The 16,567-nt window shown below is 32.7% G+C and overlaps 2 protein-coding genes across 4 annotated transcripts in view; both read left to right on the plus strand.

The window, feature by feature from the left end:
• The window catches only part of LOC117123547 (rhotekin-2-like), a 31,443-nt gene extending 22,813 nt beyond the window's left edge, over window positions 1-8,630 (plus strand). For both annotated transcript variants that reach the window (XM_033269515.1, XM_033269516.1), the window contains 5 exons: window positions 279-388; window positions 2,305-2,433; window positions 2,965-3,130; window positions 3,865-3,981; window positions 4,583-8,630. In XM_033269515.1, coding sequence (XP_033125406.1) covers window positions 279-388; window positions 2,305-2,433; window positions 2,965-3,130; window positions 3,865-3,981; window positions 4,583-4,731 — 671 coding nt within the window. In that variant the 3' untranslated portion in view covers window positions 4,732-8,630. The remainder of the gene's footprint in view (window positions 1-278; window positions 389-2,304; window positions 2,434-2,964; window positions 3,131-3,864; window positions 3,982-4,582) is intronic.
• A 252-nt stretch (window positions 8,631-8,882) lies between these two features.
• LOC117123546 (serine/threonine-protein kinase 10-like) overlaps window positions 8,883-16,567 on the plus strand; it is a 52,188-nt gene continuing 44,503 nt past the window's right edge. For both annotated transcript variants that reach the window (XM_033269513.1, XM_033269514.1), the window contains exon 1: window positions 8,883-9,616. In XM_033269513.1, the coding sequence (XP_033125404.1) occupies window positions 9,461-9,616 (156 nt within the window). In that variant the 5' untranslated portion in view covers window positions 8,883-9,460. The remainder of the gene's footprint in view (window positions 9,617-16,567) is intronic.

Raw genomic sequence — 16,567 nt, forward strand, 5'->3', positions numbered from 1 at the left:
GGTTCTTTAAAAGACTGATTTCCTGTGTAGGTAGAAACAGGACCCATGGAAAATCGCATACTTTCAATTTGCACAAAATTGAAAGTATGCGATTAATAATAACAAATAATAATAATTGTTCTGTAGTTTTTGTAGAGAGAGGCTACCAGGTAGTCGTGAAAAATAGCACTTTAAATATACACTATATAAATCTTAATATTATTATTATTTTAATTACTATTTCATGGGAAAAAGTACAATATTTCATTCATGACTGTATGTGGTCACTCTTCTCTTAGATGTAACATGTCCTCATAGACTAAGGATCTATGGACACTTCTGTTGTCGATTAGTAGCTCAGCCAACATGCATGATGGAAGAAATGGTGTCTGGGTATCTTAATTTCCAGGTAAGTCATTTAGAATCCCTTCCACCCCTCTGCCCCTCCCACCCCAAAAAAAAATCCCCATAATTTTCACTCAGTTTTTTCTTTATTTTCAAAGAAGGTGAAGTTATCCTTTTTCTTTCCCTTTCCTCTTTCTTTCTTTATTAGGTTTTTCCACACACAAAATAATATTTAATAACAATTCATAATTTCAATATGAGAGAAATTGTTATTGTCGTGATGGAATAATAGACATTAACTGGATTTGCGTCTGGAGAAACATGTATAGGTGTAATTTTGCCCTACCTGACGTGGAAATTTGTCTTAAATGTTCAACTAATTTCTTTCCCCCCGGATACATTTAGTATGCATTACCATGATCACTTCCTCCTTAGATTTTATGGCAACACTCCTTTGGAAATGGCCTACAATCTCATGATAAGAATGGAGGCTCGGCTGTTAATCTGATAGGACCACTTCATGTATTATGACCTTCCGCAATTGCCTCATACACAGGTCCTCTGGGATGCTCCGCAGCTAAGATGTTTAATTTACTAAAAACAGGTGCTGCTATGATGATAATAAATGTAACATACTCTGAAGGTCTTTTATAGGCCTACTATTTTATTCTCCACTGTTTAAATTTCGAAGATTTTATCACAGATGATATGAAGGAAAATGTGTTTTTAGTTGTTGGTATTGTGATTAATGATAATATGTTGATCAAGTCTTCTGCATCACAATCACAATATAAATGATAATATAGTGAATCTGAATCTGTAACTAGTCAATCTTTTTTTTTTCTTCATATTTGGTACATAGCATATGTCTATTTTATGTTTTATGCACCAACTTTTAATGTGATGCATTCTTAAGTACTAGTTGATAAATTAAGTCTCCATTCCACCCTGGTCCACATCTAACATTCCAGTCCAGCCTTGTTTTCACTACCTTGTGCTTGGTTATAGTGGAGTTAAATAGTTTGGTAGGTAAGATGCTTGCCTTCCAATCCCAGGGTTCAATTCCACTGATTCTCAAGACCAATTTGACTGCACTCTCTAAACCTCATATTGAGATTTAGTTTGTGTAAAGCATCGTGTGTGTATGTTTGTCATGTGCAAGCGATTGTCACCCACAAGTAGGACAGGGATATATTCGCTATTTGACAATCCTTGGTGCATGTATTGTGCTCCTGAATAAATAATAATAATAATAATAATTATAATAATAATTATAATATAATAATAATAATAATAGTTAATAATAATTTAATAGTGTATAAGAAAGTTTCTAATCAAATAATCTTTAGAAACAGATAAATTTAATAAATGTTATGATAAACCAATATCAAGAAAGACATTCATTGAAATTTAGCATCAAAATGCTAGCTAGATCTAGAAGTGCACAGCCTTGTCTTTGTGAGCACTAGACTAGATCTTAGCGCCACACCTGTAGACTCGCTATTACTTGGGGTAAACTCATTCACAAAGTCAGCACGATTTTTGTGTTTGGGATATTATCCCAAAAGGTTAAAGTTTAGGTGGTGGGTTATGAACTTATACAGAGTGAAATACACTATAAAATATTAGAATACAATAGTAATTACTGTATAGAAGGTGAAAATGACAATTTGACACCTACAAAATGGCTGTTATAGTTGCGGAAAGTGCCGCTGTGCAAGGTTCATAACCTTTCACTGCAAACCTTTTATTTCAAATGGACAGCAAACAAAATGTTGGTATAAAATTTTAAAAATGTGTATGTATGTACATTTTGAATCTTCATAGTAGTATAGTAGCGTGTTTCAGTTATTCGGAAATTGAATGTATTACAGTACATTAGCACGCTAGATATTTTATTTGTATTAACTTTGTTTAGGTATTAGCGAGGTTCAGTATTAACTACAGTACTATTTCTCTTTTTTTTTCTTATATTATCAGGAGATTGTAGGGACTAAGACGCAGTGGACTCGTAAATGGTGTGTTCTGAGGGAGGGTAAGCTAAAATGCTGGAATAAACCAGAAGATGTTGGTAGTGTAATACCGGTCACTTCAATTAGGATACAAAGGGTATGATCACCTATCTAATAAGCTACAATGATTATCATCTTGGTATTGGTATTAATATATATAATAAATATTCCACTATTATGTACTTTTGGTGAAATCTTTTTTAAATTGTGTGTTTTAGTATACCATTTTTCTGAAGAAACTGAAATCTCATACCTGCCTTGGAATTTTTCACACCATTTTCCCATTATATTCATAAGGCCATATTAATTTAATTGTCTCAAAGCACTCCTGTTTCCAAAAACCTAATACGGAATGCGTTTTTTTTTTTTTTTTTTTTTTTTTAATATTTTCTAATAAAAATATTTTTATTGTTGCACTGGGTCAATTTGAGTGAGATATATATTTTTTGGAAGAAAAATTTTATTATTAGTTTTTTTAAATGTTTCTACTTTTTTTAGACAAAAACAATGCACATGAACTTACTAATGCGCATGGGAGCTTTGAGACAAACATTTAAATTAATATGGCTTAATATTAATATATGCTCAGCTAAATAAGTAAAAAATAAAATAATTTTATTGTTGATAGGATACAGTAGTAAGCTCGACTGATCAAGCGGTACGTAAACGACTCAACACATTCCTGATGACGTGTAAAAACGGCAGTTTCAAAGTGAAGTACATCATAGCAACAGAATCCAACAGAGCTTTTTCAAAGTGGATTCAAGCATTTGAACAGCATTTTCTTGATACAGGTGAGTAAATTAATGTAAATAAGAATATTCATAATAGGAGAGAACAATGGTATAGATAAGAACATCAATGCAGGTGAGAACATTAGTACATGTGAGAATATTGATAGACATGATAACATTAATATGTGAGAATATTGGTATACTGTATTTATTCGAATAAATGCCCCCCTCCCCTCAAATATTCGCCTCTTCCAGATCCTCATTTGGAATAAAATGTCCCATGCATATTTGTTCCTAGAATAAATGCCCCCTAAATGACTGTAATGGAACATCATTCTCAACACATTCTATTATTGTTCTACTCAAGTAGAATTACTTTTTTTTCTAACCTGGTTGGATCAATAAGTCTTTGTGATCATACAATAACACATTTTTACGGTAATCAAGGGGCGTATACAGATCCGGTTTACACCAAAAAGTATATAAAGTTTCCCTCAAATATATGCCCCCCCCCCCCTGAAAAACCCTTCTCAACAATAAACGCGCCCCATCAAATAATTACGGTATGTGAGAATATTGATACATGTGAGGACATTGATATAATAATGTGAGAATATTGATACATGTGAGGACATTGATATAATAATGTGAGAATATTGATGCATGTGAGAGATTGATAGAGATGATAACATTAGTACACGTGAGAACATACATTTGTCACATAACACTTTATATAGTGGGGACAGAGCTTTACTCATTCTTGTATTGGTTGTGCCTTTTTGGTTTTCTTGTAGGGTGCTGGAAGGAAGCGTGTCAGTCAAAGATGTTGGTGAAATCTCCAAAGCCCAAGAGGATTGCCCCAGCCTCACCACCAACCAGGAAAGCATCCATCTATGAAGATTTATCCATAAGTAAGTCGAAGATCAAGTCACCACTTTACAGGCTAATCGTCTTTATACCCACTGGGACATAAAGCCGCTATAATATTTCCACCTGTTCTTGTCTTTTGCATAATGTGCTTTATCCAAATGTGACATTTATTTTAGTCATCACAGTCCTACACCAGGTGTTGTTTCGGCATTTCATGTTTTTTTTTTTGTCCAGGTGGTGTCTTTAGAGTAATCCTTTCTAAACAGGTGTCCCAGCCATAGGATACACCAGGACTTATTCCCTTTATGATACTGTGGCTTACTTTCCTACTGTTGAGCTTGGGGTGTGGTATCTTATTTGGCCAGGAAATGCAGCTTCTCTACAGTAGACATTTGTTGAGGAAGGCATTAATTCTTCTTATGTTGGACTTGGTGACCCTCCTTCATTTAGAACATACAGAAGGATGCAATCTACATTACTGTTATATAGTAGAGTCTTCAATTTCAAGCTGTACTAGTTCAACATCCAGGTGGAATGGTTTAGTTTCTTGCAATTATCCCTGTAATAATTTCAAGTAGACACTTATAAGGAAGTTATTAGTAGAAAAATAATTTTGTTTTCTTGTTTTTTTTTTCACTTTAGCAACCCCAGACAAGAATGAGAATATTGATGACGTTGATGGTGTGTTTGATGACTCCCCAGCAGATAATTTAAGGTCAAAAGTCAAGCTGCAGACGAACACAGAAGAAAGTACAAGTCCACGTATGTTAGGTAGAGAGACAAAGGTTTGAAAACAACTGTGTACTGCAAAAAATGACGCTGATGGGATCTCCTTCATGAATTGATTGTTATTATGGTGGAGGTGGTGGTCAACCTTAAAATAAATGTTTTTGTGTGCATATACTTTCCAGCATTATGGTATAAATTTAAAATTGCCTTTGCAATCATATTTTTATTCATGGTTTTGTAAGGCATGAATAAAGTCTTTTCTTGTTTTAATGCATCGAGGCAATAGCAGCTATAAATCAATTGTTATATATTGCATTGTGGTATATATATGTAAATATTCATTGAATTTAACCATTTTAATACTATTTTATATACAACAACTCAGTATTCCATTATTATTATTGTTATTATTATTATTATTATTATTATTAATTTTGGTATTGTTAAAATTATCATCATTGTTGTTATCATTATGTCACAGACCCTGTGATTATGTGTATAGTAGGTAGTTGATTTGACTTTCATACCACAGTACTTGTGGTTATACTGCTCTCACAGTTTAACATGATATATCTTTAAATCTAAATTTATGCTATTTAGACTGGACTTTTGTGATCAGTTTTAACAGTTACTATGACCAAACATCCAAACACAATCTTGTGGGAAATGCTCACAAATGGACTCTCCGGAGTGTCAATTGAACTTAAACAACTGACCAATCAGAACAGTTCCAAGAATACGCGCCTGTCCTACAAATACACGTACATTTATGTTATTTTTTTGTGGGATCTTAGCAACAATATCTGAAGGGCTAGGCTTAGCGGAATCGCAATTGTCAGCTGTTACAAATGGGCGCTACACGCTCTTTTTGACTCCTCATCAACATAGAATCCAATCCCAATGAATCGCAATAAATTCCAGAGGCACTGATCATCAGTGAACATGAGCCAATCATTGTAGTGGCATCAACCTATGACCTCATGTTCTGCTGTAAAGTTTGTTGTGTCCGAATGCACCCAAACTTTGCAATTGGTAGCGAATTGGATTGTAATCAGTTTTGATTGCCACTGTTGACATGGCAATGAATGGTCCTTTTAGCTAAGCCCCGCCCCTCGTATGTTGTTGCTAAAGTCCCACAAATCAACAGTGTTAAAACATACTTTATGCGTTTGTGGGACAACATGTGTGTTTGTAAGACACATGTGTAGTCCCGGCCCTCGTCTGAATGGTCAGTTGATATTCCGGAAAGGTGCAGAAGTCTAGTCTAAATAGGATATTAAACCGCCGCCTTTGTTCTCACTGTTACACATTATAACAACCTAATACTGTAGCTACAGTATATATAAACATAGGGCACCCAAAGGTTGCAATTGCTAGCAAACAGGAGTATTTATTATTACCACCTTTGACATCGCAACCAATTGCAACAGAAGTCTAGTCTAAATGGGCTATTAATTAAACTGTCACTCTCACCGTTACACACTTTAATGGCCTAACACATTTACTATATATAACCACAGAGCTATTAACTGAAAATAGACCATGGTTTAAATTAGTCTCCTAATGAGGTTTGAGAGTGGCTTTTATGGTGATTAAATTCTCGGTCAGTTATTTTCAGTGACCATTATGTGCTATCGCATCAATACCAAATATAGATAATGTATATTTTGATATAAAATATGTATAAAAAGGTGCTGGTCAATATGAGCAGATAACAAGTAGAATCAAGTAACATATTGAAAAATGATTACCATTTCATTTCTTACTTCTTTAAAACTTTCATTATTTACCAAAGTAAAGCCCTGTCTAGACTGTTAAATGTTGTTTAACAAAAACATGTGATATGCCTAAATATGGTCATGATGACATCACATCATGACCATATACAGCCACATTATGACTATATATGGGCATACAACAGTTTTTTATCAAAGAAAATTTGATAGTAGAGACAGAGCTTAAGAGTTATGCTATCGTGGAAGCCTACAGTATCCAGGTATAAAAAGCCTGGCCAATAACGTTCGACTAATTTTAATGTGAATGAAAATTTTGACACTGGTGTTCCTCAGATAACAAGTCTGAAAGTAAAATGAACCAAATATGAAATAAATTGTGTTAATATTTAGCATCAAAATACTAACTAGACCAATAGCCTTTGGCTTCCTAGGCCTAACCCTTGGTTTTTGTGTTTAAGGATGGGGGATAATATCTTCATTTATTTATTCATCAATAACTGTACAATCAACAATAAAAAAGATATTAAAATAAAATACAATGATGAAAGGGACACTTGGGGTGGGGAAAGACGAGGGGTGTATGTTTCAGTGGCTTTGGGTTATGATTTAATGGGGCTTTAATGTCTCTGGATTGGGTACTCTTTGATGGAGTTGGGAAAATGATTGGGCCATGTACATTTTTATTAAGTTGATCGGGGATAATATATTTTAATTGTATTCAAAATGTTTGTAGCATTAGGACACTTTTTATTGGGTTGAGAGAACTTGTAGGGGTGGGTGTGTTTTAAGTGGGTTGGTGACATTTGTGTGGAAGATAATTTTAAATAATTTTAAACTATTTAAAGATTGTCTCTACAGTGGGGTTGGGTTTTGAAGTATTAATTTTGTTTTGTTTTGTTTTACTATTACAATATTGTCAGTAAATAATATTGATAGTAAGTAGTAATAAGTAGTAATAATATATATGTTTCAAAGATTTCTATAAAATCTTGTAAGTTTTATATTTGTGAAGTATCCAGGGTTTAATGGTGCTTATACTCTGTCATAAAACCTTCATAAATAAAAACCTTAATTACATTAATTTAGGGAGTAACCTAAAATTGCTTGCTTTTAAAATATGGTGTCACCAAAAAAATTCATTGTTATCGTTATTGTAATTAACAATGTTGTATTGGAAAATTTAATGTAATTGTCAAGTAAGGGGGGTTTTTTTAAAATTTTTTATTAAAAAAAATAAAGAATACACTAAAATAGAATTTGGGTTAATTAATGAATACTAATTTATAATTACAATTATAAATTATATTTATTCGTTAATATGCAAGCAACCTATTTAAATTTACATATAAAAACTCAAAGGTACTAAATTGAATTGTGTATACCAAAATATAAGTGTAGGGGAGTGTTCTCAGTCCTTTTGTAAACGGTGTAGTTTTGTTAAAATGTGTTTCTACGATTAAAAATAAAAGCGGTTTTTTATACTTAATTTGAAAGCTTACAATTATTGTGAAATTTTAAGATTAACTTAATAAATGCAGACTTAAAAAATAAGTTCATGCAACCGTCATGTTATCTCCCATATTTCTACAGTCCTGTAAAAATAGAATGATTTGCTCTGTCCAAACACACAATATGGGCTAATCATATAAAATTTTATAATGTTGACAGACATTAAATAGAATGCTTAGCTCCGTCCCAAACACACAAAGTCACACCCATAAATATGGGATAATCATGGTGTGGACAAAGTTTAAATAGAATGTAGACCTCTGCAGTGGCATATCTAGATGTCTTGAAATGCCGGTGCTGATATGAGAGGGAGGGGGTCGAAGGTGAAGTGGGGGACTCGATGGTCAGTTGAGGGGTGCAAATTCGCGAAATAAGGTAATTTTTAATTACTTGACAGTGATTTTTGGGGTGACGACTGCACCCTCCTAGATACACCACTGGAACTGTTCATACTGTGAAGCTTTTATGTGATTTGCCCATATTTATCATGTTTTGCAGAACGAAAAAGGGTATTTGTAATAAATGGAAACTAAGTAGGAAGAAGGCAGAGACCAACAAAACAAATTTTGTGTTGGCCAGCCAGAAATATTAATACAAAGGGAGATGGATGTAAAGAAAGAAATAAACAGTAAAAAGTTGTACAATGTTTTTGGTATCATTTACTTGTAATGTATCACAAAATCTTTAAATGAATATTAAAGTTTTTGTAAATATGAGTGCTGCTTCCTTTGTGTTTGTTTCCTCGTGAAGATGTTGGCTTCATCAACAGGTTTAATTTATATTATTGATTGATTATTTTTTTTTAAATCGTACTAAATGTTCAATTCAACACCATTCTTCAACTTCATAGGTTTTGTGGTCCGATTGTACTAGTTTAATTGTCTTGCTCTGTTTATTTTGTTGAAATAAATAACCGCGTTTGCTCTAAAAGTATGTTTGCTGCCACCAATTTTTTGCGAGAAATGGTGACGTAATCAGGTGTGGTGCAAAACTAGAAAATGGACACCTGACCTGTTTGTGTTGATTTCTCGGAAGGGGTCACATTAACCAATAAACTGTCAGTTTTTGTGCTTTATGTGGAGGGTTTTTTAGTTCAATTTGATTCATTCTTCTAACTGGTTTGAGTGAAATTATTATCTTGTTCTATGTTTGTGTAGAAACAGCCTATATCTTTTGCCGCTAAAATACGACGTGCATCATATCACAGTTTGTAAAATCGGAAGTCAAGCGGAGCGACGTACGTTACACCAACAAGAGGAAGCGACTATCCTCACCGCCCGATTCCTGGTGAAGTGTAGTCAAAGTAGCATAGACTAGGCCTAGGGCCTAGCTACTTTTGTGGAAGAACTGACAACCTGTATGGTTTTTAGTGCAAATTATGCTGTGACTGAAAGTACATTTTACTTCTGCTGGTGTCGTCAGGAAAACATGACAAACAAATCTGTTTTTTGTGTTGAATAATCGACCCACTTTGATTTTGAGGAGTGAGAGTGAGTGAGCCTCTCAACAATTGACTAAAAAGTCAACACAGAAACTAGTATTTAAAATGACGTCCATTGGAGAGAGTATAAGGAGATTATTTTTTCGTGGAAGTAAACCAAAGAAACCTCAATATACTCAGTTAATAAGAGATAAAGACCCTGAACAAGAATGGGAGATTGTTGGCGAATGTGGCGACGGTGCTTTCGGCAAGGTTTACAAGGTAAGCAAAGGGTGATTATGATAGGCCTAGTAGGCCATAATAAGTCCTTATTTACTATATACAGGCACTGTGGTGAACTCAGTTTTTGTTGCTCCTGTATACTGAAGTACTACTGTCTACTAGGCTTTCTTTTTGAAAATTTGTGATACAGAAACAGGACCAGCATGCAGACAATTTCAGTTAAAATGTGCAGATGAAATTGGTAAAATTTATTTTAAAATTTTGGGGAAAGTTCTTGTAAAAAACCCCTCCCTGCTTTCCAATAATAATGCAGATTGCTACTTTTCAGTCTGGTTATTAGAGCCTAAATGTATACAGCACTAGACTATGAACCGAAAACTAGGTTCTCACTTGATTAACTTTCCATTCTGCATCCATGACATTGAGAGGCTTATGTCGTGAACAGGTGAATTATACTGTAAACTGGTCAACATTTTAAACCTACTCAAGTTACAGATTTATATCAGTCTTATGGAAGATTCATAGTTTTGAACTGTGGTTCAAGTTTTCTGTCATTAACACCCTGTGTTTATTAGGAACAAGAATATTTTTTGTTTGAAGAGCAATGGTGAAAGAAAACTACAAAAAGTGACAGTGACTTTTACAATGAAACTTGAAACTCCCATTGTTAGTATATTTTTTGCTAAGCTTTACTGAATTATGAATAACCTTGAGGTTTACAGTACCTGAACAAATTCCAACAATCGCCTGAGAATCAAATGGTATTACAACTGTACCTGCCAGCTCTTCACAGCAGTTTATAAACCATACAAATTCATAATTGAACATTTTAAAAAATGTAGACAGGATCAGTGTATGAGGAAATATATAAACTAAAATTGCTTTTGGTACATAAAAAAAAGTGGTTTGCAATGGCCTACTGTGTGTGACATATCTTAATAGAGTAAATGGAGCTTGCCATATGCCAATACATAATACATTCTCCACATACAGTAATCTTTAAAATGATAGGTCTTTTACTGGAATCGATTTACTATTTATGACAAGTAAACATATTATGGCTTTCTGCACTAAGTTACAGTACAGTATTATACAATACTGCAACACTCTAATGTAATTACACAGTTTAACATTTAGCAACACTACACTATAGTAGTTTTGGGATAGCAAGCCTCAAATATAATTTTTAGGGGGAAAATGAGGGGTATTTTGCATCAATTATTTTAACTCAGTGTCATAAAACTTGGAGAACACACATAAAAAATTAATATGCAATATTGAATACTATAGCTAAAAAGCGATCTTATAATTAAAACACAGATCGAAAAAATGGTTTTCGTTGATTCTCAGACTTGTACAGTAGTTGGGAAGTCTATATACCAGCCAATTTTTCTTTGCAGAATATCGGCTAGGGAAATTTTTTTTTTTATTTTTAATTATTTTAAACAAGCTGTCCAAGGTCATTTGTTTACAGTGAATAGAATATTATATTTTGACCATTCATAAACGACCAATTTTTGACCAAGAAAACGCTCAACGCGTTCACTGCCAGCGACGAGTATACTCGTCCCACAGGGTTCTGCTACGACTGCTATACTCGTCAAAACCAGGGTTCTAGCATTTATTGTAACTACATTGTTATACATTGTAGAAACACAGACTTAATGGCTGATAGTTCAGGGAAGATACACCTAGACGATAATATACAAATAACGTATTTATGTTTGTTGTGTTATGTTTTATAAAAAAAAAAGCTATATAAAATGCAAATAGTAAATAGCAGATTTAAGTTGTTTCAACCATGTTTATCTTGCATTACTGTACAGTATATAGTAATTGTGGATTAGGCTAGTTCTCATATCTTTATGGAAAACAAGAAATACTGTTCTATCCAGTTTGAATCCCATGTTGCTCTCACATGCTCCAGGGAAGAATTAAACCTAATTATCGGCATTTGGAACACCACCATTCTTCATGTAAATTCAGATGGATTTTGGCACTGTAGAAATTGCTTCTCACTTTCCTTGAATTGAGTTTGACATAAAAAATCAACAATAGGTCTCTTCATATGACAATAAGTTCATTGATACCAAATTATCAAACTGAAATCAGAGGAAAGTAAAACACTTTGGAGTGAGTACTGTTGTACTCCATCTGCAAATGTTAATTCCATCACCCTTTTAGAATTATTTTGCGTGTTATTAAAACTTTTAATTGTTACTGTAAGTATTGGTCCTTCAAACTTTAAAACCATATTACTGTATGTCAGAACTGGAGAAGACATGCTGAGACTTTCATCCTACAGTAGATAGATAATGACTGAAAAAGTAAAGCATGTATATATTGTGTCAGTACATCAATAGTGTGTCACCTACTGTGTATATGGCACCTATGGAAATGGCACTCATAGACTTGAGTAGAATTTTCTTTTTTTCTTAATTTTTGTTAAATTTTGAAAAATTTAAGGGGTGGGGGCTGGGCCTCACCTTAAATCCACCACTGGTTTAGTATATTAATTCAGTATTTATTTGACAATCGAATCTCTATCAGGTCTATTCATATTTTGTAACTTGAAGTTGTACTGTATATTGACGATGTCCAGGGTCAAAGCCTTTTATAATTATTAATTAATAACGTAAACAATTTACTATTTGATACATTGTCATAAACTCTAGAGTAGTAGAAGTCATGAAAATATTAATGAAAAAGAATTAGAAGCGAATAATTACCAGCTTTCATCAATAACGGTCAGCTTTATTTACAATTCTTGAAAAACATGTGAATGATACTGGATGAATGTATACATTTAATAATTTTCATCTATTTATTTTATTTTATTATTTTTTACATAGTTCTCCCGGGCCCCTGCCGGGCCTGGGGCACTTACCCTGGCCTCTCGGCGCCACTGCTTAGCCAGCCTAGATCTCAATGAATGAGGGTTATTCGAGTTTATTCCCGGTTATTCCCAATTTAAAAAACCTGGCACTGGAGTCAGGAGTCTACAGCACAAGAAGCATGAACTATACCTTTCGAACAACCGTTCAGCTCTACAGACTTAGTAGACACTTTAAATGACACCATAAAAATCATTGAGCATCTTAGAGTACCATTTTACAGTTAATCTACAGATAGCTTGTCATTAATTATTGATATACTCCATTAAGAATACCTTATACTTCTTCTACTGTATGTATAATGTTTATGTTTACGTCTGAACTTCTTGCTAAGACTAATTACAAGTCTGTACTTAATATGAAATGTTCAGAAGATCTTATAGTAGGTGCTGGTGATTGATTATTACTCTAAGAAATAATCTCTTCCCCCCTCCCCCCTCCCATCTCTCCTATAAATGTACAAAGTTCTTTGTAGAACATGAACCTTGAGTGTACATATGGTCAACGGCTTAAACCTGTCTTCCCATAGACAGCGTTAGGGCTTATACCTTCATAAAGCATAAAGGTGTTTCCCAGTTGAAACACAGTAAGAGCAGCCATAGAATGAACCAGGGACCCCACTTGACTAAGCTGTACCATTATCTTATCTCCTCCCTCTGCTCACTCTCAATCCCTCTCTCCCTGTTAATTATGCCATTGCCATTTGAGAGTTCGTAGAATTTTTATTGAGTAAGAAACAAATTTACAAAGAAATAAATATTCTAAATAAGTAGTTAATTAATATAAGTTGGAGGACCTATTAAAAATTACATAGGCCCTAGGCCATGGGTGGGCGTAAAAATCCGTTGGAGGGCCAAAGTGAATTTTTGATTTAACACCGAGGGCCGCATCCAAACTTGGATGTTTACAGTGTACTTCCAAAAACCTTCATGCATTGCTTTTATACCACTTTATTCTCAGTTTTAGCATTACTTTTTACAGATGATCGGTATCGAGCTGTAAAAAAGTTGATTTTTGGCCAAAAGTGTTTGGCAGGCCTCGGGCTACAAAAAATCACTTATTAAGCACTTTGCCCACCTGTGCCCTACAGTAGGCCTATATTATGAATTATTACCAATAGGTTAGGTCTCTATAGCTTTAGCTTAGTACTATTAGTTAGTAGGTTTTAACTGTTTTTCCAATACCAAGGTATGGCTTTAGTCTTTCCAACATGCCATGGTTTCTGTTACCATAGGAACAAATTTACTGAGTACTTAAGGCAATAGACCATCACATTTTGACTAGCATATTATTGTTTTTTACTTGCTGCTGACTGGAGGATAATTTTTTAAATAATAATGTAATATTTTTAAATCTTTTTGATTTTAAACTCAATGAACTCAAACTACAGTAAAGTGGTATTATAATATGACAGAATACCGATACTCTTTATTTTTATTTTGTGTTACATTCTTGAAAATATATTTAGTAATCAATGTTGATGTATTGTCACTTACAGTCAAGTTTTGAAAGTACTGTATGCTATCTATAAACTGTTAATGAAGGACGTAATTTCCTATTATCCTAACTCCCACAATATAGACACATACAACCTTGAATCAATGAATTGGATTTTAATAGAAAAAATTTTTATTTTTTATTGGAGAAGTTATGTAATATGACACAGTTATTTGACACTACCTTTATATTAATGTTTAGGTAGGCAGGTGAGTAGAATTTGATGTTTATTCATAACCAAGGTCGTATTAAGCAAACTGAATGATGACATGGGTCGTATAAGTCTGCATGTACCGTAACAGAATTTATCTGCTCTAACAAATTCAAAAACCAAATTAAAATTGATTACCTTAAATTGTAATATATCTTCAAACCTAATTTTAACTCTGTTCGGCAAAAATTACACATTTAATAAAAACACAAGTGACAGTTTCATTATAAAATTCAATTATGGAAATAGGGTGTTGTTTTGTTTAGAATTCGGAGCTATTGGAGAGTTACAAAAGTTGTGCTTTTCTGAATAGCTTCAAGCAAAGAATTACCTATACAGAAATTACTGGAAGTAATTTTTCGATTACATACAGTGTGTTGAAGTTGAAGGGAATGGTGATTGTTATAAACCTGCAAGTTAGCAGAACCCTATTAATGATGATGATGATGGTGAAGATGATGTATGCATTTGAAAGTAATTTAATTCTGAATTTTTTTAATTCAAAACTTCATTATTGAGTACTCTGCATGTGGTGCGATAAACATTGATTCAGAAGAAACAAACATAAATATGATCTCACTTAATCAAAGACAGGACAATGCATGTAGGGTGGAGACAAGATTGTAAAACAATATAAATAGCAACCATATTTATACAAATAGAGCATACAAACAATGGAAAAGCACCTCATACAAAAACAAACAAAAAGAATGAATTCAAAATGGAATATATTATCCTCCAATCAATAATTTCAATTTAATTTCAATTTATTCAAGTAACTTCCAGTAAGGAGAAACATACACAAACAATCGAAACAATAAAATTACATTAAAAACTTAATTACATACAGGTACGGCATAAAAAACTGACATTACACTTACTGATAGGCTTTCGTCTTCATAGGCTGTTGCGAATTATACACAGTACAATATTTTGATAATATTTTTATTTATTATATATTATAGTTATTCATTATTTACTTATAGGTATTTGTTTATTGATAAGACAATGAAATGCAACAGACAATGCTGAAAGGATTTGCACTTCAAATTCAAATTAAATTATTAATTCACTTAAAATAAATAATTGATAAAATTTAGCATATAGACTCATGATTCCAGCATAATGTTAATTAAACCATATCAAAAATTTAAATTAAAAGTATCCTTGAATCTGCATGAATTTTTAAAAAGCAATGAAACCAATAAGCCTAATTAGTAGTTTTTCTACACATCTTGCTAATTTTATTTTTTTGTTTTTAATTGTTTTATGTATATAAAGTGCACTTTTTTATAAACTATACATTTTTTTAAAATTATTATTATAAGATTATCCAGAGATATTTTTAGATGACTGTTTTAAGTGTTTGCTTTTAAAAGCTTTATTAAATTAACAAGGGTTCTGTTATACTTACAAATGAAGTTGATGTTTATTAAAGCACATCAATATTTCTTCTTTTGGAACTAATGTTTTATAAGTTCACATAAAATTAGTTTATTTTGTAAGAATAAAATTGTTTATTTATTTATTTATTTTTATTAACAATATATTGTGAAGGTGGTCCATCCAGCCAGAGGTGATCAATTGGGACCCACAGTACATACAATAAAATGCAAAAGAATAAAAATTTAACTAGATCTTTAACATAAGTAAAACAGAAAAATGAAAAAAAATCAGAAAATATTTTAAAAATCGAACCTTGCAATTTTCCCTGCAAGTTGAATAAAATAGGAGAAGACTTGTATTTGATACTTCTCATTCAAAAAATCACTGTACTGTATTATCAGACCAACAGGCAAAATCAATTCTACCGGCGTACATAGAGCCTGGTACTGCGGTTGTGGTGAGTGGAGAAAAACAAAAGAATAGGAATTAAATATGTAGGTAATGAAACACCCTGTGGTTAATAATACAATGGTGATTCATACAGCTAACAGTGAACACTATATAGTCTACATTTAGGTCAAGAGAAAGGTATTTGCTACAACTGCTGCAATACCTCAATCATAGCTTTCCATACCTTACAGTTCACTGGCCAAATTTAATAATAATCGTGTTTAAGATTTATACAAGTTCCTGAATTAACTTTTGACATGTATAGAATAAACAGACAAATGGACATATTAAACTGTATTTTATTATTTCAAATTGTTATTGCGATTGTAATTGGAATAAAACTGAATTATTTCCTAGCTTTTGAAATCGTGGGTATTGGAATATTACCATATTTTTTTTGATGTGTGGTATTATTTTACTTTAAATTAAATTATATTTTTTTGTACTGATGGTTTTCTATATATTCTAATTTATAATTACTTACTTTTCCTATGACACTAATTAATTTTCAGAAAATGCCATATTCATATCTGAATAAGAAATAAAATGAAA

This window comes from Anneissia japonica, unplaced genomic scaffold (assembly GCF_011630105.1).
Source record: "Anneissia japonica isolate Jap-2015-1 unplaced genomic scaffold, ASM1163010v1 scaffold287714_len2871179_cov188, whole genome shotgun sequence".
Lineage (NCBI taxonomy): Eukaryota > Metazoa > Echinodermata > Crinoidea > Comatulida > Comatulidae > Anneissia > Anneissia japonica.